Below are 25,989 nucleotides of genomic sequence, written 5' to 3' on the forward strand. Positions count from 1 at the left end.
CATCTTCAGTTCAGCTTCAATATCCATGACTTCTCATACCATGTATGTATTCATACAGCTCATGTCCCCATAAGCTACTTTATGTAAGATAATTACTCGTAATAGTTAACCCATGAACTCCTACCAGTGCCAAAATCCAGCCTGGCAATGCCTTCTTCATTCATAATCCGTTTTCCTACCCCTTTGAGGGCCATTCCCTAGCCTGCCTCTCGCTCCCTTGATCTGAGAATAAAAAAAAAGGAAATCAAAACCAATCAAAACATTCCACAAACGCCTCATTCAAATATGCACAGCTCAAAACCCCCTTCTCGCCTCTTGAATTATACACTTTTGTAATGCCCCTTAGGCAAAGCTGTCCTCTGCATTCCAACGGCTGCTTCGCATCGTCCCCATTGTCTCATTTTCCGCCGTTACATCTTTGCAAGGTGAAGAGTTTTCACCCACGAGTGTCTCATCTGGCAACAGGCCCTCAGCAACCAGTGTCTGAAACACGGCGTCTTTGGCTAGAACCGTCTCTCGGTGGATGCCGAGCCCATCCAACTTTCGTAATCTCTTGCAACTTGCCACAAACACAATTTGGTGTAGTCTTCGCCGTAACTTGGTCATCTCATCCAGTCGACTAGAGAACAGCTGGTCTCGCTCGACATCTGTGTCAGGCAGCATAAACAGGTCAACGTAACCTTCACGATCCGCAGGAACCAACATCTGCGTTGGCGCGTAGAAACCAATCGTGATCGGATTGTCCCTTAGGTCAAGCTGAGTGAGGTGTGGAAACTCGATAAGCAACTCCGTCACCATGGTAGAATCAGCCAGTCGGTTGCCTGCCACCAGGAGCTTCTTGAGTCGTGGAATGAACCGGAGCGGTTCCAAATCTCGGATCGCGTTGAAGTTGATGTTCAACGTTCGGAGGTTGGGCATCAGCTGACCAAGGTTGTCCGGCAACGCCTGAATTCCACAGTTGGCCAGCTCAAGGAGCTGCAAGTTGAGAAAGTCCACTGTGGGCTCAAAGGTGCCCAGGTAGTTGCCAGAGAGGAAAAGCTTACGGACTTCGCAAGCTGACGAAAGGAAGCCAAGGTCGAGAGCCTTATCTGCCCGTTGCTCCCTGAGACTCAGGCTATCGAGCTTTCGAGCTCGGCTGAAGCCACTCAACTCAGTAATGCGATTGCGATCAGCATGTACTGAGTGTAAGTTGGGCAAGTTGCTGACATCCAAGCAGGTAAGTTGGTTATCGCTCAGTTCCAACTGACGAAGTGTCTTGATACACGATGGCGCTACAAAGCTTGTAAGCTTGTTCTTGGACAGCCTCAACCGTGATAGAGCGGGAGCCAACTCAAGGTTCCGGACCGATGAAACTCTGTTGCCCCCCAAATCGAGTTCAGTGAGGCGCTCCATCTTAACTCTTGCAAAATCAACTTCCTCGATCAAGTTGTCTCGGGCTCGAAGAGACAGCAGTCCATCATGGGTATCGAGGCCATCAAGGCTCGTCAATTGGTTGTTGTCGGCCCTGATGCTTCGCAGATGTACCAAACCCCTGAGAGCAGAAAGGCTCTTGACCTCGTTACCAGAGATATCCACGTATTGAAGGTTCATCAAGTGATCCCAAGATGTCAATTCGGTCAGCATATTCTGCGATACCTTGAGCTGCCGAACACTAGGCGGCACGCCATCCAAGTGTCCTAGTGCATTCTTGGAAGCGTCTAGTGTCACCAACTTGCCGCAGAACTGGTCCAGCATGTGCAGGCTTCCCAGCCGCTTCTCATGAAGATCTAGTTCTGTGATGTCTTCCCAGTATGGCTCATACGGCTCAACCTCACTAAGCTTGTCCACAAGTTCCCGTATCGTCATGGACATGACCTTCTTAGAACCATCTCCAGTGGCTGCATGCCGTCGACCCATGACATAGCTGACCTCGAAGCCGAACGACTGATCCGTATTATTGATAGTAAACTCAGACAATGGGCTAAGGGAAAGCTTTCCGACATTCTGGCCAATCATGACACTGTCGTCTGTGGGAGTTGGGTAGAAGTTGTTGTTTGGTGTTGGGTTGACAACGAAGCTGAGACTGGTGCGGCGGCCATCGGGTGTTTTGTGACTGACGACACTTGTGTCCCCAATAATGCTGACTTGGCGTTGGTCATCAATAGGAAGCTCGATTGTGCTATCCTCGTCTTGCTCGTCAATCCGCGAAACAGGTCGAGGAACAAATGCTGGGCCATTTCGTGAGGGGATACGGTTGCTCCAGCCCTGTCCATTACCGCCGTTCTTCAATGCTGATTTTCCAATACTGGCATGGCCTGGCGACTTCCTAGGTGATAAACTGTTGAAATGGCCATTGGGAAGCTCAGGGTCATCTTCAAGGTTGTCCAAATCCTCTGCTACCACCACATCTTGTATGATGGATGCAACAGGTGAAGAGAACGTGATCGTGAGGTTACGTTTCTTGGTGGTCGTCGAGGGAGTACTGTCAGCCTTGTCGTCGTGGAAGCTGCTCTCATCTTGGCGAGATTCTTCAAGATAGAGCTCCGAATCTTCCATTACCCGGGCATCTAACTTATCGAACTCTTCTCCGACAAGGCTGTTCATCTCCGGACTCAGTTGCCCGTCAGGTGACAGTGTCGTAAAGCCTCTAGCAGATTGAAACTTTGCAAACTTGGATGGGCTGGTAGGCGACCTCGCCTGGCTTGGACTACCGGCGGCGTTGCTCTTCTTGCCGGTGGTGAGATGGAGGTTCTGCATTTCTCTCGTCAAATCCACAGACAAATCTGGGATGCTGGCGAAAGGATCATCCTCACTGTCTGATGGAAGAATATTCATGGGCCGTCGCGTAGGTGTCTCCTTCTTCTTGATCCAGATATTGTTTTGCTTATCGAGATACATGCTACCCACTCGATCTGGGATAAGATGTGACACACTTTCGGGCATGATAGTTCTTCGAGTCTCAGAGCCATGCGAGGACGTTGTAGGATAGGATCTGTTTGTCGAAACCCCCGATGATTGCGAGTGATAGTCGCGTGAGGGGCTCGATGGCAGCGCATCATGAGCAGGGCCAGCTGACAATCGAATGTTGGGTGGATCGCTAATGACTTCGTCTTCAGTGTTATATGAGAGCTCTGATCTCTGACGAGGGGCCTTCTCAATTTCCCGTTCAACTTCTTGATCCGCAAGAATTGCTTCCTTGACTAGGCCCATGGATCGCATAGACAAAGTAATGATGTCTCCCATGTCGCTAAACTCCTGGTACTTCTTCAACCGCTTGATCAGCTCTGGATCCTCCTGATGCTTGGGTGGCCTGGGCATAGGGTTTCCTTCGCGGCTTGGAGGACGAGACAGGGGCTCATTCGTTGACTCCTGATAAGAGTCATCGAGGTCATCCCCTTCGGGTGTGCCATGCTCAGCCTCCGATTCTTCCACACTTGAGAGACCTGGTGGTCTCACTTGATTTCGGATCATGGCCATGATCTGCGCAGCCTGGTCGACAAAGTCCTGAGTCCTAATAGACGGCTTACGGTCGACCTCACTATGGCCATCCGTAGAATAACCCAGAGTCTCCTCCTGCAATGCCTGGACAAGAGTCTTCTTCGGCTTTTCGAGGGTTATATCGTCCTCCGAGTGCATGGTCTCGTTCGGCTCACTACGCTGTGACGAGCCACGGCTTGGCGTAGGGCTGCGTGGGCGGAGAATGTTTCTCATTGCAAGCACGTTGGGGTTCGCAAGTTGAAACTCACTAGGTCGTGCATCCTTGCGTTTTCTTCCCATAATCGACTGCATGTCACGGCTGGCGGACTCTACTCCTTCTAACCGATCCTCTCGGCCAAAGGCAATGTCGGAACGATGCAGCGTGCGGCGACGCTTTGGCGTTGGATCCTTGGACGGAGACGTTCGAGGTCTCTTACCCTCTGATCCGCTATCGCGTTTGGGGGTATTGACATTGCCTGGAGCACCCTTTGCTGGACTCAGAGATTTGCTGTGGATGTGACTGGAACCCGAGAGTGTCCTGTGGTGCTTGCTACCAGATGACGATGTGGACTTGCCCCGGCGCCTGCGTACGAGTAACTGGGCGTCATGACTGGGAGACGCGACCTGCTCCGGATGTTGAAGAACTGATTCAACTGGTGGGACATCTGGTGATTGAGGGGCATCATTTTCCTTGTCGGAGTAGGCTGCATCTCCTTGAGAGACATAAGAAACTTCCTCACTAAATTCGTATCCTTCAAGATCTCCAAGGCCGAACCGGCTGAAAGATCTTCCACTAATAGGCCTGTGACTCGTTGTCGGCAAAGCAGGGCTAGACATGGGGTCTCCGTATTCGTGAGCGGGCATATCAGACTGATCATGAGGAACTTGAGATGCCGAGGATTGCCGGGAAGGGGTACCCGACATGCCTTCCTCGAATTGACTGATACGCCGGAGCAGTGTTTGGTTGGTAAATGTATCATAAGGGCCAAAAAGCTTGAGAGGACTTCCAGCGGATGGCGCACTCCTGCCCTGATTAATCTGCTTCTTGTCTGGACTGGGGAAAGGAGCTCGCGGCAAGGACGGGCTGATGTTAAAGTAGTCGTTTTGATATGGGTTGGTAACTTCCGTTCGTACGGAAGGAAACTGTTTGGGAGTGCTGGCCTGCAGGGACTCCTCTGGAAGCATTCCACTTGTGTCGACACCCAAGCCAGGGCTGAGATCACGATAGCGAAATGAACCATCTCCTGATCGACCCCCTCGTTGGAGGTTCAAGAACCCGCCTTTTGTTGCATATTCTTCAGTGTCCTCGGGAGTAGCAGAAGCTTCCGGATTGGGCTCATCAAATCCCGTCTTAGGATCAACTGCAGGATCGAGAAGCATCTGATTAATGCGCAAGGCTTCGAGTTTCTGCTTCAATCTGTCTGCTGGCAGCTCAATGGGCGCAAAGTCCATCTTGCCGTCCTTGTCGCTCTGCTTGCCGATAAGAATGGGACTGAAATCTTCATTGCGAATCACGCTCTGGCCGCTAATCTTTCGAACGCTGCCGTTCGTCTCCGAAGGAGCGCTTAAACAGCTTTCATCGCGATAAGACTCCTCTCGGTTTCTTGAGGGGGTTTCATCTCGGGGGCTAGGTATACTGGACACCATAGAATCTTCCACATTAAGCTTGTATTTGATCTCTCTTTGTGCCCGTCGGGGGCTAGGGCTCGGTGTAACATCGTTTGGATACAATGGGTCTTGGTCCTCAAGTTCATCAAGTTCGTCGAGTTGACTCAGATCGGGTTCGAGGTCGTTGCTGGCAACGCGCTGGGGATATGACGGTGGACTAGACGGCATCATAGATGATTCCAGGCGTCCCTCTTCATCTGCATCGTCGCCTGAAGCGTCGGGCGGTCTGAACATGTCTTGTAATCCGGTTGCAGCTGAGCAAAACAGGTCGCGCTGTTCGCCATACTGAACCTCGCCGTACACCAGTCGTCTCTTCCACTCTGGTGTATCCTGTTGCCTTCCAGGTGACGATTTGTGCTGAATAGTGTTATGGACAACAGAAGCAGTCGTGGAGGCAGAGACAGATCTACTGGCAAACCTTCCGGGTGGGAATTTGGAGCCTTGTGATGATGGTCTAACGATGCGCTGGCTCGAAATGTTGATATCATTCGCGGTGCGCTCGCTGAGTATGTTGAAGCTCGAATCGCGAGCAGCCGACGATAATTGGGGTCGTGAGCCCAACGTTCTACGCGGTATCCTACTCGGCGTCTCTCGTGGTTTTGTCTTGGGTTCTTCGGTATCTTTCAGAGGGGGAAGTTGAATGGCGGAGGAATCAGATCTGGGCTGAGAAACCCAATCTTCGGACAATGAGTCCAGCCAAGCGTGCTCCATGGTGTCACCCTGGAAGCGCAAATCAAGGTGTAAAAATGTCAATGCGAAGCCATGAACTAAACAAAAATCATAGGCGGCGGTAGGTGGGGTCGCGAGGTGATGTGTTTATTGCAATGGACTGTATGAGGAACTCCAAGACAGAGTCGGAGAGGAGAGGAATGAGAATGCTGAGGTGAAGATGTATTAAATCACAGGCGAGAAGTAGGGCTGTTGAACTAAGACATGGGGTCTTGACAAAATATTTGAACAAACAAGCACATGCGAAATACAGATCGAGAGACGACGTTGTTTGCGCGTATCCTTGAGCTTTGGACTTTGGAGAATCGAGATAAACAAGACCAGGGTCCTTGATACGGTTAGAGCCGTTGCTCTGTCAACGGTGGGACGGAACCCTGCCAGGATGGATGCGCTAGGGACCAGCCTGAATGATCTTGGATATGGCTGGAGGGGAGGCAAGAAAACTTACATACAAGACCTGTATCCTAAAGTGATGGGGAAAAAATGCTTAGACCATTCAGTCTAAGTTTAGGGAAGTCTTTGCTGGGTTTATTTTAGCATCCTCTTCTAAAGTCTCATACTTTCTTGCTCCCTAAAAGAAGTTGTAAATGTACATAGTATAAACGGGGCAATATCGCGGAACGAAAAGCCTGGTTTGGCGCAATCACAGGTCTTCAGGAAGCCTTTTGTCACCCTCATCAAGATGGCCTTCAGATTTCAATTAGGAACTAAAAGCTGAATGCAAACATATTCTCGATTGTTCCCTATTTGATTTCACTCATCAATAAGAAGAATATGCGCTGTGAATGGACTTTCCTCGCTCTGTGTCACGGTCATGACGTACAATAAAGCACTTTACGCGACACCACGTGACTCGACGCGGGGCGCGTCTCCCCTGGTGATAGACCGTTCCATTTCTTTAAACAGGGATCGTGAATCAATAGAACGACTAATCACCCAAACAGTCGGTAAACGTTATATATGCTTTTAAAGACAACGATTTTCCACCTCAAGGGCGCAAGCCTCCAATACTATCAACATGGCCGCCCAAACCGCTGATCCTCTAGCGGACGAGCTCGCTCTGGGATGGGGTGAAGACACGATTTACTGCGAAGCGACTTGCGACCCTGAAGATGTCTTGTATGAGGGTTCAGACGACGAAAACTACGATAACCCTATGTCACGAAAACTACGTATCGAAGCAGCAGGTCAACGATTTCTCGACGGCAAAACACCAGTCCTCTTGACAGCATTGCTCAGAGGCCCTTTTGATGCGAAGTCCTCGAACTGGGTCAACCCTTGGCGTTCAAAGCACCGAACGGCCGGAAGTGCAAGAATAATAAGGACGTCGCCTGGGAAATTGAAAAGGTCCGCCAACGTTAGACGCAACGTATCTATACCAGAGACGGTTCAGCCGGCTAGTGATAGTCTGGAATGTCACCTCCCGAGCCCCGAAAGCCTTAACCAAACTTCCGAGACCGAAACACACCCTTATTTGGAAGAGGACGAGCTCGCCAAGGTCCGGGAATGGAGAGATGCCGTGGACGCTGAAAAGAAACCGAAGGACAAGTTTTGGGCATCAACACCACAAGGGTCACTTTCTGAGAGAAAACGAAAGGCTAAGGGATCTTCATGGTTGAAGCATTTGGCGAATAAACGACAACGAACAGATATCATAGAAACGGGCTCCATTGATACTCCGGTCCCATCCCGAAATCAACCTTCACTCTCAGCTACGAAGGCGTTCAACACATCCTTTTCAAGTGTCCCCGATCGCTTGCCATCTTCCGCCATTGCAACAAAGAGATTCTTCTCAACGCAGCAACATGAGCAACCCACTTCAGAGGACGAACTATCCCGCGATAAGGTTAAGCTGGGTCGACCCTCTGCGCGTTCGTCATCATCCTTATCAAGTCTACAGTGCACTCCCGTCCTGGACGCACATGGGAATATATCGTTACAAGACGGTATTGACCAAGTTTCAGTTCGTCAACGAGGTTCTGTACCCGCAACAACTGATTTGAGAGCCCAAGATGAAGTTGTCAGGAATCCTCGCTCCGCTTTTGAGACCCAAGAAGATGACAGTTTCTGTTTTAAAATGCGGCCAACGCTCAATCAAGCTGTTGAGACTGCATCAGACCAAGATGTGTCCATATCCAGAGACGAGGACACTTGGTCTGGCCTGTCGTCGCCCAACGATGATATGGCCAGCACACCAGTAGAGGAGGGGCGCAGCCTACGAGAGTCTGAATCAGCAATGGAAATTGACCAAATCGCTGTGACAAGTCCTCTGTCATCTATCTCAAGCAAGGAGTTTCGTGGATTCGAGATTTCTGACTGCCGACCTTCTTCGATGATTGACACCACGCCATCTGATTCGGTCAGCGAATGTCAATCAGCCACAGGGTCAGAAGATGAGGACATGGGTGTGACTGCGACAGCCGATGTCACCAGCAGCCTAGCTGTAACTGAAAACCACGGAGGCAGTGGCACAGCCTCCGTGGATGAATCTAGCGACGAAGAGGAAGAGGAAGAGGTTAGCAAAGCGAAAGCCACTGAAGTCGTATCCCCAACAACACTCAATAATAGGACGCCACAAACCTTGGCAGGACGTCGTCGCGAGGCTGATACGACGCCCACAACACCTTCTCATGCTGAGTATCTTCTCAGAACTTCAATCAAGAAGAGATTCATTCCTCAAAGCTCATGGGACAAGTTGGCAAAATTGACTGGAAGCCCTGCTTATCAAAGCATACCCCAAAGAAGAGCATCTTGCCCATCAAAACTGGCATTTAACCCTCCCAGTGATCGACGGGAAACAACATCGGTTCAATCTACTCCCATGAAGACGACTATCCGTCGAGCTTTGAGTCTTCCTCAGCCTCCGTTACAGAACGTGAGACCAACTGTTGTCGATAGCCCAGCCAAGGAGTTACAGCTGGAGCAAGAACAGCGCCAGCCCAACTCACCAAAGGACACGCGTATTCCCTTCTCACAGCAGACTCCATGGGTTGATAGCAAGCTTTCTCAGTACGCTACACTGAGCTTGGGCAAGATATCTACAGACAGCCCTACGCTAGAGTCAAAGGAAACGGGCACTATCGTGGCTGAATCCAGCCCTGTGGGACAAACCCCTTGGACAAACGAGATGGCTGAACCACCGACGATGCCCCTGCCCCTGACACCTGTTGTCGAAATAGAAGATCGCACGACAGTCGAAGAGCCAAACACGCCTGCCGTTGCATCTCAAGTTGATACGCCACTGCAGGATGCCTCCGCGGCAGCCACGACAGTCATAGAGTCAACACCCGAGCCCCAGTTCTCGGTCAAGTCATTTGCATCCTTCAGATCAACTTCTCCAGGGCATAGTTCTCGTCGAAGCAAGCGCGCTGTTTGGAGGGGATCGGGAAGTCGTATGCCAAGCACGCAAGGTATTCTGGCTTCCGCAACAAAGAACCCTTGGGTTGTCAGGAGCTCTGAACGCCGAGTCTCCTTCGCACCGCTACCCCATGAAACCGAGGGATATTCGAGTAACCCAACAACACCCTGCCCATCTACATCTAAGGGACGTCAAGGCTCACCGCCACCTGATACTCCTATGTCTGAACTTCCTACATCTGGAGGTGACAAATTCCATAAGCACTTTGATGCCGTGGTGCGGGGACCTATCATCCGTCACAAACAGCGTTTGCTCCCATCAGAATCACAGCGTACAGTTGGCAGTCCAATGCCAGATGCTATGGCAGAGGCTTTCCTTTCGGCAGACCAGCTGCGTCGATCGGCTCCTCCTTCGGATCCGACTAAGAGCGATCGCGAATCGGATGAATCGCAAGACCCTATGGAAATGGCGGAAGATGTGTTCCGCGAGATGGACCACGTTTTCGAATGGAACCTTAGTGGAACAGAGTCATCCCCTCAGAAGACTCAGGTCCAGCAAAGTCCATGGTGAAGGATCACCAAGAACGTTTACAACAATTCGAAGATTTCATTGCGGGCTTTGCCCCTATGGATAAATACACTACTTGAGAGAGAAAAAAGGATTTTGTTTTTCATGCATCAGCATTCATGCCGAGCGTCGTGGACCTCGAGCGTATCAGGAGTTTAAGGATGAACAGGGAATGAAAGACACAACAGTCAGACTACGGGAGTCATATATGGAGTTTCACATACCACTCAGGCGTATAACGGGTAGATACCTCAAGTAGATTCAACATGAATTCAAATCATGTCATACACACTCAGACCATCCTAAGTGATAAAAAGACTTAGGTAACTTAGCATAAGTTTAGGATAAGTTTAGGAACCCTTTTGCAGAGTTTGCTTTAACACCATATATCAACGTCTGATATTTTCTTGCTCCCTGAGGGGGTGTAGTAAAGACGAGACACGCAAGCTCTGTTGCAGAGGCAACACTATCAGACTCGAAATTGGATTCACGGCACGCGTCGATATGGAATAGGACCAGCTCAGAGCTACAAAGCATTGACTACGTATTGTACACTCAGGAAAGTCAGTCCCTATTGTTCCAACCACGTGCAAGCCCAACATTCCGGGGCCCTGGAAACGAGGGGACAAGCTTCCTCAAGCTATACCTCGTAGCATTCGATTCTGACACCGCTTCTTACAAATGCAAATCATGATGAAGACGCATAAAAACTCTTTTCCTTCGTCTATTCAAAGAGAAACGTGCATGATGCAAGGCATGTAATGCTGTCCCCCTTTCATCGCCCATGAGCCCGCGGTTACGGAGCTGATTCGCCAGGGACCAGGTGCGCCTCACAAATCTCTAATTGAACTTAACTTAACTTACGTTTTGGTGTTTTTAATAGCAGCATGTAACGATTATGCCAAGTGGTACAAACAAGTACATCCTCGCCCTGATTACACGCCCCCTGGCGGCACATGGTTGCGAGGGCAGCTGTTTGTGGATGGGTTGAGCTAGATCGACGATTCAGTGTGGTGAAAGCTTTGGCTGGAAGTTTCGGTGTAGACTAGAAGCAGCGACGGAACGTGAGTCAAGATGCCGGAATCGTTTCCTGGAGATGATCTCTCAGGGGGGAGGTACTTCGTCGTCCGTGTTGAGAAATTGAGGATTCGATGCCAGGGCTGTCTGGATATCTCAGTGACACAGCGGGATCGGGGGTGGAGCAGTTTTCCGCCCAGCCCGGTCCCGGGAACGGTAATATGCATGCTCTGGAGGAGAAATCTTATTAGTCGGATCTGAGGTATAGATCCACGCAATATCTTGATGTAATTCCGGTCTTGCCTTGCTAGGGCTGTCGTCTCTTGTCTCTTGCACGTTGCGCTTGGAAGAAGACCCATTTGCAAGAGTCAGATGACCATGGACTCTGTGGGTTTGTGGATTTGTATCCATATACTGGCAGATCTCTCAGAGCGCGAATCCAAGATTTGTCTTGGAAGAATACCATGAGGCGGGGAATCTTGATGCAGAGCAAGGCCGAGTTAAAGCCCTACTACGAAGCAGATAACACTCGACCGGGTCTTTAACCCGGTTGAGGCGGCTAAAGAAGGGCCTGTATTGATAAACATCCTTTAGACACTGTCTTTGATGGGAGTGACAGAGAAGCACACGACATATCCAAAGGATCGGCCGGTTCTCCTTCCACGGTGCTTCTCGCTTCCCCTTCCCCTGAATTGGCGCTGAGCCAACGCCGTAGGACATGTCTCACTCGAGATAGTCCATGTCACTCAAGATTTGAAGCCGGGGGTGACAATGAGGCCGGGTTGTGTTGAAGGTCGAGTGTTTCGAACGTCATGGAACGTGAAGTCGAGGCACGTTGTTGAGAGGCGGGCAACTATTGGCCGGAGAGTGACATGCACATCTCTGTGGCATTGACTTTGGCGAGATAAAAAAGAGTCTGGCTAAAAGATGGGGTAGATCAGCGACTTTGTTGGTTGGACAATCGAGGTAAGGATGGTCAGGGCAGGGCTTGTTCCATGGATTCATGTGTCTTGATAATTGATGTTGGTGTTGGTGTAAGAGACCCAAGAGCCACTTTGGCGGGATGGGACATGCCGCCATCGTGTAAGCTACAGTAGCTCAACGAGATGATACGACCAGTAACAGCGTCTTATGTATCTATTGAGCAGAGCCTTTCATTATTCATGCGTTCTGAGAAACTGTAAATTTGTTCGGGGCACCGGGGAGGTTTGATAGCAGAAGTCTCTTTTACCCGGAGCGATATAGGGTAAGGTCTAACCATGGATGTTTCAGTGCACGCCTCTCTCGGATCAAGGGCTCGAAACAAATTCCACCGATTAAACGTTGCAGAACATCCATGGCTTCATGCAAGTGTTTGCACCGTTGGCGGCCGCAGTCATATGTGAACTCGGCTCTTTTGTCTTCCTTCTTGCAGTTGATGCATGTTATTAGCGGGGATATCTCGACAAAGATCTAATGTCTAACAACACACCCCAAGGATATAAGCTAAGCGCACAATTGCAACAATAGAAGAAAGAAAGAAATAGCGTCTCGCGCAATCTACCCTACTCTGCAATGGGCATTCGGTAAGGGCTCGAAAATGAAGCGATCCACGGCACGGAGTAATCTTTTCACGTTTCCTGGATGCCATTTCAGGGGATTAGGATCAAGCTCAAACCAAAAAAGAAAACTCATAATATGCCAAAAGGGGGTACGGACGGCAGGGCTGGAGCCATTCAACAGAGTTGCTGAGAAAACGTGTCTCGGAGGTTTCATTGTGTCATCGGAGATTGATGAGCTGGCCATGATGATGATGATGAATGATGGAATGAGGAAGCTCTGTGCTCTGGGGTCAGCGACTGAAAAGACCGGACGTGGCAAGGCGACACCAGACTCTTCATCTACTGGCCAAAGCCAACATGTTGTGTAATGGATAATAAAAATGCAAATTGTAAGCCGCAGACCGAGTCTGTGGTCTGAACCAATACCAAACCATCCAGATGTCAATGTCTTGTGCACTGGGGTCTCTGTTTAGGGAATCTGGGGTTATGATCAGCGCATAAATGGAATTGAAATCGCACTGTCGGCGCAACTGACCTGACCTGATATCAACAACACCCATCATGGATGCATTGCGAAGATGTCATGATCTTGGCCAGTTTCGAGGCATCACATGACACCCTTTTAGATTCCCACCAAACGGAGCCCCGCACTAAGAGACACCATTTGATAAATGCATTGATGGAGGGTGAACGATACGTGTGCGATGATGGGAGAGTATGACGAGATTTGTTGATGATGGGCAGTTACTTAGGCCTGTGATATTCTATTCACGTGGAATGAGAGTTGCTCGATCAATTCTTAAAACTCAAGTGAGCACTGTAACGCCTTTGGCTTACAACCAGTTCGCAATACAGCATGGTAACCTCCTGAGAGACCAACCAACAAGAAGGGCCTGCATACGCCATGTTCGAATAGGAATCCAAACCAAAAGATTCCGAAACCTTAGCCACGCCACTTCTCTCTATCTCAACCTCGACCATTGTTCCTCACTTCTTGCTGTCAAGGGATTAACCTAGTCCCTTCAGTGTAGCCTCGTCGGGGAACCAAACCATCCAGCAGCCGCATCAAAAGAGAGACGAAGCACCAATCATGAAAGCCAATTGCTAACAGAAACCATCAAATGTCACGAACTAAACGTGGGTCTCCCTTGCGGTTTGCATAGCCGAGAATGAAAGGGCGAACGTGACCAAAGCGAAAGAAAAATCCAAGAAATGACCCAAGAATGACCCAGTGATGATCCCTGTGAAACACAGCATAGGTAGTCCGCCAAGCGGCCGACAAAATACGTCAGCCTTGGCTCAAAGTTTGCAACTCGAACTTTGAATCCGAGGACAAACAATTCAAAAGTTGAGAGGCATACATTCTCAAGATATAGCATTAGAGAGGGTTGAATAGGCGTCTTATCAGCCATTGACTTCTCTCAGACAGCACAGCTTCCTCAAAAGTCATAGGCATGATGCAGTTTTATTTCCTCACCCTCAAGCTGCAGGGTTAGATGCAAAACCTCCACTTTCTGGCAGCGACGGCGCAGCGGGGCTTCTAAATAATTGCCTAAAGCATCGTGAGTCTACCCAATAGTTACTCAAGCTGGATCCATGATGATAAGGACATGCATGGGGATCTGACGCTTCACGCATATCTGCGGAGCGTCCTTTTACAGCGGGACCAACTATGGTACTCTTTTAGGCACATTGCAACTTCAATTGCAAACTGCGAGTGTAAGTGTGACTTGGTGAAGTGGTAGGAAACATATGCAGATAATACTGGGCAATGCAGATCTGATAAGCAGAGGAAGCGATAATATTCGCAGTTGATCAGACTGAGACCTTGAGTGGTTCAAGCTGACTGAATTAATGCAATGAATGAATGAATGAATGTCGTTCCACAAGTCTGATCAGAGTAAACAGCTGGCAATAATCTATTTTGAGGCTGACTGACATCAAGGTCCCCTAGAATTTCACCTTCGAGAAGCCCGGCTATCTCGCAATCCATCCACATGGTAGCGATAGGGATCAATAGGAAGGGTTTAGCCAGCCACACCCCTTCATTCCCATCTCATTCCCTCTCATCGCAATCACAATCACAACTGAAAGAAAACCTTATCAGTCTCTCAACACTCCCCTCCTCAACATCTGCTGTGTTGCAGTTCCATTAACAACTTGGCCTCAAATCCCTTGCTTTGACCGTCTCAGATAACAATAACCAGTGTTTGAGCCTCTCAACACTAAAATCACTTTCCATCCAACCTCTCTTTCACATGGGCACCACGGATAGCTCTCCCGGTGCCGCAACACATTAATTAGTATCCACTGAGGTGACCGCCGCTGGCTGGGCTTATCCAACAGCTTGGGAATTGGGTTCCTGCGACGAGCACAGACTTGGGCTGAGTTTCCCGGTGTGTGCCTATACGGTATTGGTTACTAGGGCTGATCTGCTGCTGCTGCTCGACCAGCAATCCCTTCGTCCATACGATGTTTTAGTTGCGGTGTAGGTAGAGACATCCAAACCGGGGAACGATGAAGCCAGGCCCGGAACTTGGCAATCAGAAAATTCGGCCTCCGGAAGTTAATTGAATACGGCCACTAAGAGCCCGGGACCCCGCGAAATGGCACAGTGATGGGCTGGGAATGGACTGGATTGCATTGATGTCTGGCTTGACCTGAAAAAAAAGTATCCGGGTCACCTTGACCTTGATCAAGTCACCCCGCCAGAGAGGCAACCCCTAGTCGCTGCCAAATGCCGGGCTGGGTGCTGGGTCAGGTACTTGTCAGTCAAAAAGATACATCGTTTTTGATGGCTTGATGTTCCAGGGCGCCCTCCCTAGCCTTCGCTGCAGTGATTGACTGACTGGGTGAGAGGGCAATGAACGCTCTGCTGGGTTTTACTGATGGGACTGCACTGGCAGTGCCCCGCCCGGGCCATGAAGTGCCCCTCCCTCGGTCTCAGATAGCACTTTGACTTGCCTTACCGCCCCCCCGAAAAAAGCCAACCTAAAGCCAGAGGCAAGCCCCCCGGTCCCGTATCTACGAATCATTCCTCCACGCCCACATCTTCTCCCATCCACATTCATCCTCACAATCTCAACTCGCAACTCGCAACTCTCTCCTCTCCTTCTTCCTCTCTCCTAACAAACCAAGCAAAGCGTGTCGCGCCAGATGTCCTCCTCCTCATGTCCAGTCCGCATCGTCTGTCCGAAAATGCCGCACACGCCGTTCAGGTGAGCGAGCCAGAGCAATGTATCCGTACCTGTTCCAGTTCTGCGCCTGTCCCTGAGGCCCTGCCAGATACTTCTGCGACAGGCCATGGCGCTGGTGCAGGCATAGCCGTAGGTGTAGGCGCGGACGCCGGACAAGATAGCAGTGTCGCTGGCCCTAATCATGATTCTGATGATGTTGATGATACCCATCAAGGGCACCTTGACCAATCCCCCGCCGTCGCCCTCGCTGCTGCTGTCGCTGCTGATCCCGCAGCCGACAACACTACTCCCACTCCCTCTTCCGTCTCTCCCTTCCTACCGCCACCCTCTACAGACAAGGTGCCCAACAACGTGCCTGATTCTGTTCCTGATTCTGATTACGTGCCCCGTGGTGATGCCAGTGCCAGGGACACTCCAGACCAAGCCGATACCCTCCCCATCGGCGCTGCTCTTGGCACTGCCTCTACTTCCAGTAATAAGAAGGCTCGTGGCCCTGGTCCCCTACCGAGGCAGACCGGTCCTTCCCTGCTGACCCAAGCCTTGGCTTCCGCGAGAGGTATCACCAATATCAAATCTCCCAAATCCTTCTCTCCTACATCTACTCCTCCTATAACTTCGCCCTCTCCCGCAACTCTTACAAATACATCTACTGCCGCTCGACAGTCTAACCTAGACAAGACCGTCCCATCTTCTGCGACTATCTCGACTCCAACTACCCCCACTGCGCAGTCAAGTCTTTACTCGTTGACAGGACCACCATCCGCACCAGCGAACCTCGCTTCCCAATACGATCGCGATAGCGCCTCAAACCCCTTCGAATCTTCTTATCACAATGTTCCAGCTCAGCGCACCGCTCTTAGGCCGTTAGCTAGAGCCACTTCCGAATCTATCAATATGGGAGCGTCTACTACTGTTACAACGATGACGTCGCTCGTCCCTCGGGAGGCGGCGAGCGTCCCATCGACTTTTAGCCAATCAACTCTGGCAACTACACTTCGAGGTGCTCTTGATCATCAGGAACCGACTGATACGGCCCGCGGCAAGGCCTCGACATCTCTGGATCTCGATAGACAATCTGTTGACTATTACCAAACTCAAACTACAAGCTACACAGCAGCCCTTATTGACCGACCCGTCCCCCTCGATACTCGCTCAGGAACCAAGACACCACCTTTGGCGACGCGAAAGGAGGATGCGAAACCCGTTCAACAGAGGCCGATACAATGGGCAAAGATGCCTCCCCATTGGTCTGGCAATGGAGCTGAAAAGACTGAAAAGATTTGGTCCATTGGTTCTGTGGAAGGACAAGAAGAAGATGGCTTAGTTGAGAAGTCTGTGACTGAGGCAATGGCTGGCCTGGAGCATAATGCTCGTAGCCGCAAATCTAGCTACAGCCTACGATTTTTCAAAGAAGGTCTACCACCAGAGGATAAGCCACGTCGCAAGGATACAAAACAAACAGCGAAAGAAAAGTTGGCCCCTCTTGAGGAGGACCATAAACATGCCTTGCGCGACGCTTCCCAACCGACAACCTCTGACAAAGAGCCGACAGCCATTCGCACTCGCCAGGAAGACCGAAAAGGTTCTTTTTTCACATCAGATTCGCTCGATGAGCAGCCTGTTCTGAGCACATCTCCTAGCGAGGATTACTTTTCCATTCCAGTCAACGGTCTCATTGAATCTGAAGACAAGGCTCCGTTGCGAGTGCAGCAGCCAGCGTCCCAGGCCAAAGATGGAAACGAACAGGTGGAGTCGGCCAAAATTATGGGGCCGATCCCGGTCTCCAATGCCGAGGCCGCCCGTGAAGCCGAAATTGTGGAGTCCAGACGGGACTCGGCGGGCAGTGCTCATACTGATGTCGGATCTCGCGATGAGGGAGAAGCCGAAGAATCTGGGGAAGAAAAGATCTCATCTGCCGTCTTTTTGCCCCACCAAGAGCTCCAAGATCCTTGTGTAAGTGAACCACAGGACCGCATCGCGGCCCGTAGTATCCGCGTGCGGTCTTTATCGCAAAGTAATCAGCGTCCGTGGCTTGTGAAGGCCGATGAGCCAGAGTCAGAAGCCATCCATGAGAAGGATGAACCTCCTTATGGAATTTCCCGTCACCCTTCTCGTGAGAAGCTTACCTTGAAACGCGGCGACCTCATCCCTCAGCAAGGTGAAGAGGGTGCCGTTATTGAGGAGGAAATCACAGTGACAACTGACTCTCATAAACAACCGCAAATCGTGAGCCAGTATGAAGACCATGTCCATGATCACCAGCATGACCCTCAAGAGCCTCTGGAGGCGATTGAGCTCATTCCGTATAAACATCAAGTTGGTGGACACACCACCCTCTGGAGATTCTCTCGAAGGGCTGTCTGTAAGCAACTCAACAATAGGGAAAATGAGTTTTACGAGACTATAGAGAGATACCACCGTGATCTGTTGCCTTTCCTTCCTCGGTACGTCTGATCGAATTGTGTTTTGCGACCCTTTGCGTCTGTATTACTGAGATCGTGCTGAAATGCTAACTTTGACAGCTATATCGGTGTATTGAATGTCACCTTCCAGAAACAGGCTCGCCGAAAGAGCACGTCCAAGAAAGACGAGGCGGCAGCAGCCGAGCGCAAAAAGGCACAGGAAAAGCTGGAGTCTAGTAGAAACGAACTGGAACAGAACGAGGGCCAGGATGCCATTAAAGTCGAGAAACCGACAGGCCGAGTTATTAGCCAGTCTCTCGCCAATAGCAACATCCCTGTTCCGACGGTAACTTTCGACGACAACAGGCACATTCTCCCCCGAAACCTTCTCCAGCCGATGCCTTTGCCAAGAGAATACCGACGACAAAGTATCTCAACTTCTACCGTATCAAACCCCTCCGTGCCATCTTCTGGCACATCGAGCAGACCGCCTCTGGATGAGCGACCCAATAGTTGGGGCGCAACCATGGTTAATAAGAGGTTGAGAAACGAGGTTTTCAACGACGCATTCCTGAAGGAACCTGTCAAGATTCATCGACACCGCCGACCACACCAGCGATCAATTCCACGTCCTACCTTGCAACGTCTCCTACGATCCACGAATTCCGACCCTGCTTTGATCAAAAGTGACTCCCCGTTCATCAACGGCCACGATGAAGCAAACGGATATCCTCAGGAACGAAAGATTGCGCATCACTACTCACATAGTGATCTCGGACCTGGGATGGATGAATACGTTCAGTCTGAGCCTGAGCAGGCTCCTGAAGAAGTTAAGGATGTGACTGGAACAAGCGCTCCAGAGCCAGAAACTCTAAAGGAAAACCCCCTCGTAGCGAAGAAGAAGCGCAGGTATTCTGCTGGCGGTCTTCGACGGAAACCCGAGGATGTTAGAGAATCCAGGGGAGACTTGAAGTACTTTGAGGAGGCTGATGATGCTGGGTATAAGGGAGACAACGAAGATAAGCCCAAGCGACACTCGAAGACACATTCTACGAATGGGCACCATCATCCTGACACAAATGGTGCCCACCATCACTCACAGTACCTGGAGCATCTACGCCCTGAAGACGAGTTTGCCATTGAATCGACTGAGCCCACTCCAGCTATGGAAGACACTGCCCATGAGTTCACCAAGATTCCTAGGCCAGTCAATCCGAAAGAGGCAAAGACTCAAAAGGATCGAGTCGAATACTTCCTACTTCTAGAGGACCTTACCTCAGGGATGAAGAGACCTTGTATGATGGACCTGAAGATGGGAACTCGACAATATGGCGTGGAGGCTACTCCAAAGAAGCAAAGGTCGCAAACTGAAAAGTGTCGAAACACAACCTCAGCTGAGCTAGGCGTTCGAATTTGCGGATTGCAAGTGTGGAACGCTGCGAAAGAAACATATGACTTTCAGGACAAATACTATGGCCGCAAACTGAAAGCTGGAGACGAGTTCCAAGGCGCATTGCAAAAGTTTTTATACAACGGTGTCGATCTGCATAGTATTCTGCGACATATTCCAGTTGTGCTCAAGAAGCTTGGGCAACTAGAACAAATTGTGAGCAAGCTGAACGGGTACCGCTTTTACGCTGCGAGCTTGCTCATGTTCTACGACGGTGATATGTCCGAGGATGCGGACAACGAAACGATGTACGAGTCTACCACCGACTGTGCAACAGATACGGAGGAGACCTCGCGAAAGAAGACGAAGAACAAGAGGGAGATTGATTTCAAGATTGCGGATTTCGCCAACAGTGTCACTCCCTTTGATAAAATTGACGACAAGCCTTGCCCTCCGCAACACCCTGATCAGCCTGACGGAGGATTTCTCAAAGGCTTACGTAGCCTGAGGAGATATTTCCTTCAGATTCAAAGGGACGTGAGACAGGAGCTAGGGCTTGATCCCTATGGCCGGTTCTCGCATCACACGGATTATGCCGGAGATCTTGATGCCGAGAACGGGATGATCAGTCTTTAGATGACCTTAGATAAGGACGGTGGTGTACGTTTGAGACGAAGTGTCTGATACCCATTACTTCACTTGAATTTGGACGGTTTTACAAATGGATTTCTTGCTTTCGCTGGAGTTTGGTTTGTTTTTCTTGGCACTTTGCTCTTTCACGGCCAACTTCTCTCCCACGGAGGGACCCTGGAGTTCACAGGAATTATCACCATGGCGGTATGGAACTGGAACAAAACCCAAAGGGTAGAAGGAACAGGACTTATGTCTTATGACATGTTGAATTCAACTTAAAACATACCCTGCATCGGTTATGGCGCAACAGCAAACAGGAAAGGGGGGGGGGGGGGGGGGGGGGTTCGGAGCTGGAGTTTGAAAAGCCCGTTTTTATTGTCGACTCTTTGTTTCACTTGGGCTGGAAGTGGGTGATGAGTCGAGGAGGAAAGGATTGGCAGCGGCTCTGGCTTCGCTGCAGGAAGTGCTTGTTTTTGAATTTCTTGGCGTGTAGTTTCGTTGGTGTTGGGGATGGGGAACGAAAACCAGAATGTTGATGGTGTTTTTTGTTTGGCGATCTGCTTGTACCTTGACGGCAGTGAAACGGGCATATATCCTGGTGGTTTCGGCAAGGTAGCTCTTAGACGTTAGAGAAAATGCAAGCTAAAAGGTCGTTGGTTCATACTCCGTATACTGAGGTTTGATGGCTTGGTCTCTTATTTGAGTGAGCACGATCTTATACGCCTCCAAGGCCGGCCAAAGAGCCATCATCTAGGTTTTCCTCTTATCAGCCTTGCGCTATAGCAATTGGTCAGACATCTTGGTATAAGTCTAAGTTATATGCCAGATGTGTTATTTACAGTTGAGACTTGTGGCTGAGAGCTTGTTCCGGCAGACAGAACTTAGAGTGAGCACGAGATCCGTGAGGCTACCTAGGTTAGCGTCGTAACTGGTTCCTGCGAGATAACTGTTAGCTAACAACAACCCTGTCCAACCTACCATTTGTGGTTGGATGCATCGTAAAATGCTACTATACATGCCGATTGTTCCTGGGTCAGCTATATATTCTCTCCATAGTAATTCAGCATATTCATCTGACCGTAAATCTCACCAGCAAACATGGGTTCCATTATATCGACGCTCAAATCAACGGCATCGGCCATATCAGCTGGTCTGAAGACTGTTCTGACGCTTCACAAGCAATTCTCATCTCTTCTCGAACGCGCGTCCTCAGAGCCAGGATTTCCCGTGCCAGAGCCCACAAAGTCATACTGGCTCGACGACCCGCCATTCCCAGCACTATGCGACATCCAAGATGACAAGCTTCCCTCAGAAGTAGACATCGTCGTCATCGGCAGCGGCATCACAGGCGCAGCAGTAACAAAATCTCTCCTAGAGCTGTCCAACTCTGGTCTAAGAGTTGTAGTGTGTGAAGCAAGACAGCTATGCAGCGGTGCAACGGGTAGAAACGGCGGACATATTAAAAGTGCGCCATATGATGAATTCGCCATGTTCAAGTCGAAATTGGGACCGGAGAATGCGAGGCGGATAGTGAGGTTTAAGAGAAGGCACTTGGAGATGATGAAGCAGCTGGGGAAGGGGATCGAGGTTGCCGAGGTTAGAGAGGTTGAGACGGTGGATGTTTTTGTTGAGAGGGAGGATTTTGAGAAGGCGAAGAAGCAGGTTGAGGATGTTAGGGCGTGGATGCCTGAGGAGAAGCATCGGGTTTGGGAGTCGGAGGAGGCGAGAAAGGAGGTGAGTTCTATGCAGATGAAGGTTTTGAGTGAGGAACTAATGGGTATAGTTTGGGTTGAATGAGCTTGTTGTGGGAGCTGTGACTTATACGGCTGGTGCACTCTGGCCATACCGTCTTGTCACGAGTGTGTGGAACGATTTACTCGAGCGGTTCTCGGGGTTGAGTATCAATACTCATACACCCGTCGAGAAGGTATCTCATAACCCAGATGGATCCTATACAGTTACGACACCTCGTGGTATCATCAAGGCGAAGCATGTCATCCACACAACGAATGCTCATGCTGGACAACTCCTCCCTCCAGTCAGGGGCTGTGTCGTCGGTGCCATCGCACATATGAGCGCTCAGCGACCAGGATCTTCATTCCCTCCAACCCAAGGAAACCGCTCATGGTCTGTAATCTACAGCCCAGGCTTCGACTACATAACCCAGCGACCAGATCGACCAGATGGCACACCAGGCGATCTAATGATAGGAGGAGGTTTCTTTCGCAGCAAGGAAGACGGTCTCGATCAAGTCGGAATCTGGGACGATAGCAAAAACCACGCCCTTCCCCTAATGCACATCCGCGGCGTGATACCCTCCGTCTACGAACCAAACTGGGGCACTGGAAGCAGTCTCATCAAAGCCTGGACTGGCATCATAGGCTTCACGGGTGATTTGATGCCTCTTGTTGGACGAGCCCCTGGGTCGAAAGGATCAGGGGAGTGGATGGCTGCTGGGTTCTGCGGCGAGGGGATGGTATATGCTTGGCTTTGTGGGACGGCGTTGGCGGTCATGATGCTTGGTAAGGAGGGGGAGAAGTTGGGAGAGGGTGTTGGGAGGCCGGGGGGGCGGTTGGAGGAGTGGTTTCCGGGGGATCTGTTGGGGGTTGATAAGGAGAGGTTGAAGAGGGCTTATATCGCTAATGCGGCGGAGTTTTTTGAGTAGATGCTGAGGTGTTGCACTGAAGTAATGATATATAAGGTAGATTATTTACTGGTTCGGCTGAGATTATGGTATGTGATATGGCGTGGCATGGAGTGAAGCATTGACGGGTGTCTGCCAGTGCAAGCTAAGGCTGCATGCATCACCACTTTCATCTCACGTGTAATCGGCATAATTCACTTGTTATCTAAGCACTTCTTCATTTACTCATGCAGCCTCTTTCTTTCGCTCCTTTCTCTTCACCATCACAGTCACCTTTCCCAATCGTTGCAACTCTGCCCTTTTTGACAACCAAGCTGTAGCAACTCCATTCCAATGTCACTCCTCAACATGATGCCCGAAGAGCGCATCGACTCATGGCGTCAACGCGTTCCAAGCCGTATGGATCGCGAAGATCCCTTCGAAGGAGACCACTTCGACGAACGTCCCCCTACACGCCTCGTATATCCCCCCCTGACAAGCTTCTCTCTGCAATACTAACCATGCCTCGGCAGACGTTTCGCGATGTTTCTCCTCCTGAGGCTAGACCTTCCACGCGCCTCGGCTTCTTCCGGGCTGCTACGCCTTTGTTCGGACGTAGTTCTACACCTTCTTCTACTCGACCTGTTTCAAGCATGATGCAACGATGTGCGGAGGGGAAGCGAAGGAGTTTTCTGAGCTTGCTTACCCGCAAGAGGAAGAGAAAGGAGCCGGAGGAGATTCCGAGGGATCCTGTCCGTCTGAACTTTTTGTTTGTGGGGAGTAAAGCCGCTGGGCAGACGTCTTTGCTATTGTGAGTTCCGCAGACCTTGTGTTGACGTATGTGCTAACATTGGACAGTCGATCCCGTTATGGATACTTTCCTGACGTGAGTCTGACATCCAAGCATGCGAGTTCATGCTGACATTTATTAGTCAAATGCCTTTTCTCGTCCTCTGTTTGAGACCTACGTCAACGAACGAATCTACCACAACCAGCCTGTGCGCATGGAGCTGTAGGACACCTCTGGCGTACCAGATCTGAACGTCGTCGAAAAGCTGACCTACATTGAATGGGACGCCATGTTTCTCTGCTTCGACATCTCTGATAAGATATCTATGTACACAATCATCCAATGGGTAAGCTCAGCATTCCACTGTTGATGAAGCAAAACTAACTGAGTAGTGGCATCACGCTTCGAGCCAAGGCTTCACCAAATCTGCGAGATTTGCGCCATTGTTGTACCTCGTCGGTCTCAAGAAGGATCTTCGCGACCAGTGCTTTTTGGAAGATCATCAGACTGGTTCTGCATTCTCGTCTTCTGGATTGTTGGCGTATCCGACTTGCTGCATTTGCTCATCAGAGGTAGACTCCCCAACTCCTTTCGATCCCGTGAATCATGCTCTGACCTTTTTAGGCAACTTGGCAGGCCACTCGGATTGGCGCACACAAATACATCGAATGCTCGGCTGCGACTGGTGAAGGGATGAAGGAGGTCATCGATGACTCTGGAAGAGAGGCGATGAGAAGACTTGTTGGAGGGCAAGTGCCTGAGGAGGAGGTTATTCCCAAGAAGAAGCGACGTTTCTTCTAAATTGTTTGAGTACTGGGTTGTAGTTCGACTGTCAAGTGACAATTGGACTTGCTTGCTTTGCTGAATGAAGCTTGTGTTGGAGAGAACGCTGTAATGTGAGGCGAACATTTGGACTCAAGGGTTTTTAGGCGGGAGTTTTTTTCTTTTTCTTTTTCTTCTTCTTCTTCTTCCTTTTTTAAAGCAGCGGTTATCAGATAATCTGGTAAATATGTGCTCTGGAATTACACTGGCTTGTACGATGAAGGGGTGGGATCGAAACATGAAGGGTTGATCCAGGGTAGTCCAATTCAACACTGTAAGTCAGTTCAGCAACTCCATTGAGTCCCGGTCTTTATAGCAGACGGTCGTAAAATTTGATTGTAAAGCTAAAAGAGAACATGCAGGTTGTGCACTTGATTCAACATGGTAAATTGTGTTTGGTGTGTTCATATGCAATCTCGAAGAAGACGCATCTCAGCGTTATGAGCTTGGCTGGCTTAATGAATTACTTGGTCTCTGCTGCCAGTGCCAGTGCCAGACGCCACTTTCAACTTTGTCACGTCGAGAGGTGCAGATGAATATTTGTGCAACAGACTGAAAAGCAACACAAAGTCTTCATTGAATCATTGCCTCCGCTCAAGGTGGATATAATTCTTTCGCTTTTTGACCCTTCTTGTTTTGGTTTCTGAATTCGATCACCAAGTGGTTTGCTTAGAGTGCGAAGATAAAAGGTCCACCTGTCAAGTTCTACGCCAACCTCACTCACTTCACAGTACGAGCACGGCGACATCAATCTACCATCGAGAGTTCTCAACGCAAACATGGTGATGATTATCGTCGCTGCAGGCGTAGGGCTTGCGATAGGCGCCCTTGCCTCGCCCCGACCGCTCGTGGCCTTTCTCTCCGCCATGTCCATCTACATCGTCACCCTTCTTATTGTGTTCTCTGTAAGCCAAATCTCACAATCGAAACCAAACCTCACCCTCCGATACTGACAAAACCAAGGCTCTTCATATCCGACTTGTCAGGCGTCGCCGCAGAACAGTGAGCAGAGAACTGTCTTCTCATAACCAACGTCGCACTCCCTTTGGTTATATAATCGTTTGTCTAGGTAGTGGTGGTCACACTAAGGAGATGCTCATGATGATGGACGATGGCTTCTGCAACTTTGATGGTTTTCACCGACGGTACTTGATCTCCTCCGGTGATACCATGTCGGAGGATCATCTTGAAGATTACGAAGCAGACCTGAAGGCACTGTGTGCTGCTGAGGGGACCAACCCAGGAGCATACGACGTTTTCACCGTCACTCGTGCGCGCCGTGTTCACCAATCACTCCTGACTACCCCCTACACGGCCTTTCTCAGCCTGGTCAGCATCTTTCCGGCTTTGTTGACTCCGCCACCCAAGATTGATGGCGCCGAGCTTGCATATCCTACCTGTATCTACTCCAACGGACCCGCGACTGGCTTCTTTGTCGGCCTGGCAGTGCACATTCTCAAGCTCCTGGGCAGGATACCCGAGAACTCAATGCACTTCATCTATATCGAGTCTTGGGCGCGCATCAGTACCCTGAGCCTCACGGGCAAGCTCTTCTACTACACTGGCATCGCGGACGTTTTGGTACAGCACCAAGAAGTTGCTGATAAGTATGGGCTCAGGAACTGTGGTGAGATGGTCTTCAACGCTAGGCGACCGGATATTTCATCGACAGATGATAAGATGATGGGTTGAAATCCCAACCCAAGAATCTCTTGGAATATGCGTTGATGCTTTTTGATACATAGACAATAAAGGTTACATGGTTTGTGTACATGACGGGTATCATCCGCCCTCCC

General features: G+C 50.1%; 6 protein-coding genes across 6 annotated transcripts; 5 read left to right on the top strand and 1 right to left on the bottom strand.

The window, feature by feature from the left end:
- Positions 1-342: 342 nt before the first annotated feature.
- On the bottom strand, positions 343-5,835 carry FPRO_00253 (uncharacterized protein; the record flags this gene model as incomplete). Its single annotated transcript, XM_031225597.1, has 1 exon — positions 343-5,835. One exon carries the CDS (start codon positions 5,833-5,835, stop codon positions 343-345), a length of 5,493 nt encoding a protein of 1,830 aa, XP_031076217.1.
- A 1,036-nt stretch (positions 5,836-6,871) lies between these two features.
- On the top strand, positions 6,872-9,781 carry FPRO_00252 (uncharacterized protein; the record flags this gene model as incomplete). The annotated part of the gene is made up of 1 exon (XM_031225598.1): positions 6,872-9,781. The coding sequence occupies one exon, from the start codon at positions 6,872-6,874 to the stop codon at positions 9,779-9,781; it is 2,910 nt and encodes a 969-aa protein (XP_031076218.1).
- A 5,725-nt stretch (positions 9,782-15,506) lies between these two features.
- Positions 15,507-19,961, top strand: FPRO_00251 (uncharacterized protein; the record flags this gene model as incomplete). The annotated part of the gene is made up of 2 exons (XM_031225599.1): positions 15,507-17,977; positions 18,056-19,961. The coding sequence occupies 2 exons, from the start codon at positions 15,507-15,509 to the stop codon at positions 19,959-19,961; spliced, it is 4,377 nt and encodes a 1,458-aa protein (XP_031076219.1).
- Positions 19,962-21,056: 1,095 nt separating this feature from the next.
- Positions 21,057-22,623, top strand: FPRO_00250 (uncharacterized protein; the record flags this gene model as incomplete). The annotated part of the gene is made up of 2 exons (XM_031225600.1): positions 21,057-21,692; positions 21,742-22,623. The coding sequence occupies 2 exons, from the start codon at positions 21,057-21,059 to the stop codon at positions 22,621-22,623; spliced, it is 1,518 nt and encodes a 505-aa protein (XP_031076220.1).
- A 312-nt stretch (positions 22,624-22,935) lies between these two features.
- Positions 22,936-24,172, top strand: FPRO_00249 (uncharacterized protein; the record flags this gene model as incomplete). Its single annotated transcript, XM_031225601.1, has 7 exons — positions 22,936-23,061; positions 23,115-23,392; positions 23,440-23,467; positions 23,514-23,579; positions 23,637-23,717; positions 23,764-23,943; positions 23,996-24,172. 7 exons carry the CDS (start codon positions 22,936-22,938, stop codon positions 24,170-24,172), a joined length of 936 nt encoding a protein of 311 aa, XP_031076221.1.
- Positions 24,173-24,972: 800 nt separating this feature from the next.
- On the top strand, positions 24,973-25,885 carry FPRO_00248 (uncharacterized protein; the record flags this gene model as incomplete). The annotated part of the gene is made up of 2 exons (XM_031225602.1): positions 24,973-25,098; positions 25,157-25,885. 2 exons carry the CDS (start codon positions 24,973-24,975, stop codon positions 25,883-25,885), a joined length of 855 nt encoding a protein of 284 aa, XP_031076222.1.
- Between the last annotated feature and the right edge of the window lie 104 nt (positions 25,886-25,989).

This window comes from Fusarium proliferatum (assembly GCF_900067095.1).
Source record: "Fusarium proliferatum ET1 genome assembly, contig: FPRO_scaffold001, whole genome shotgun sequence".
NCBI lineage: Eukaryota > Fungi > Ascomycota > Sordariomycetes > Hypocreales > Nectriaceae > Fusarium > Fusarium proliferatum.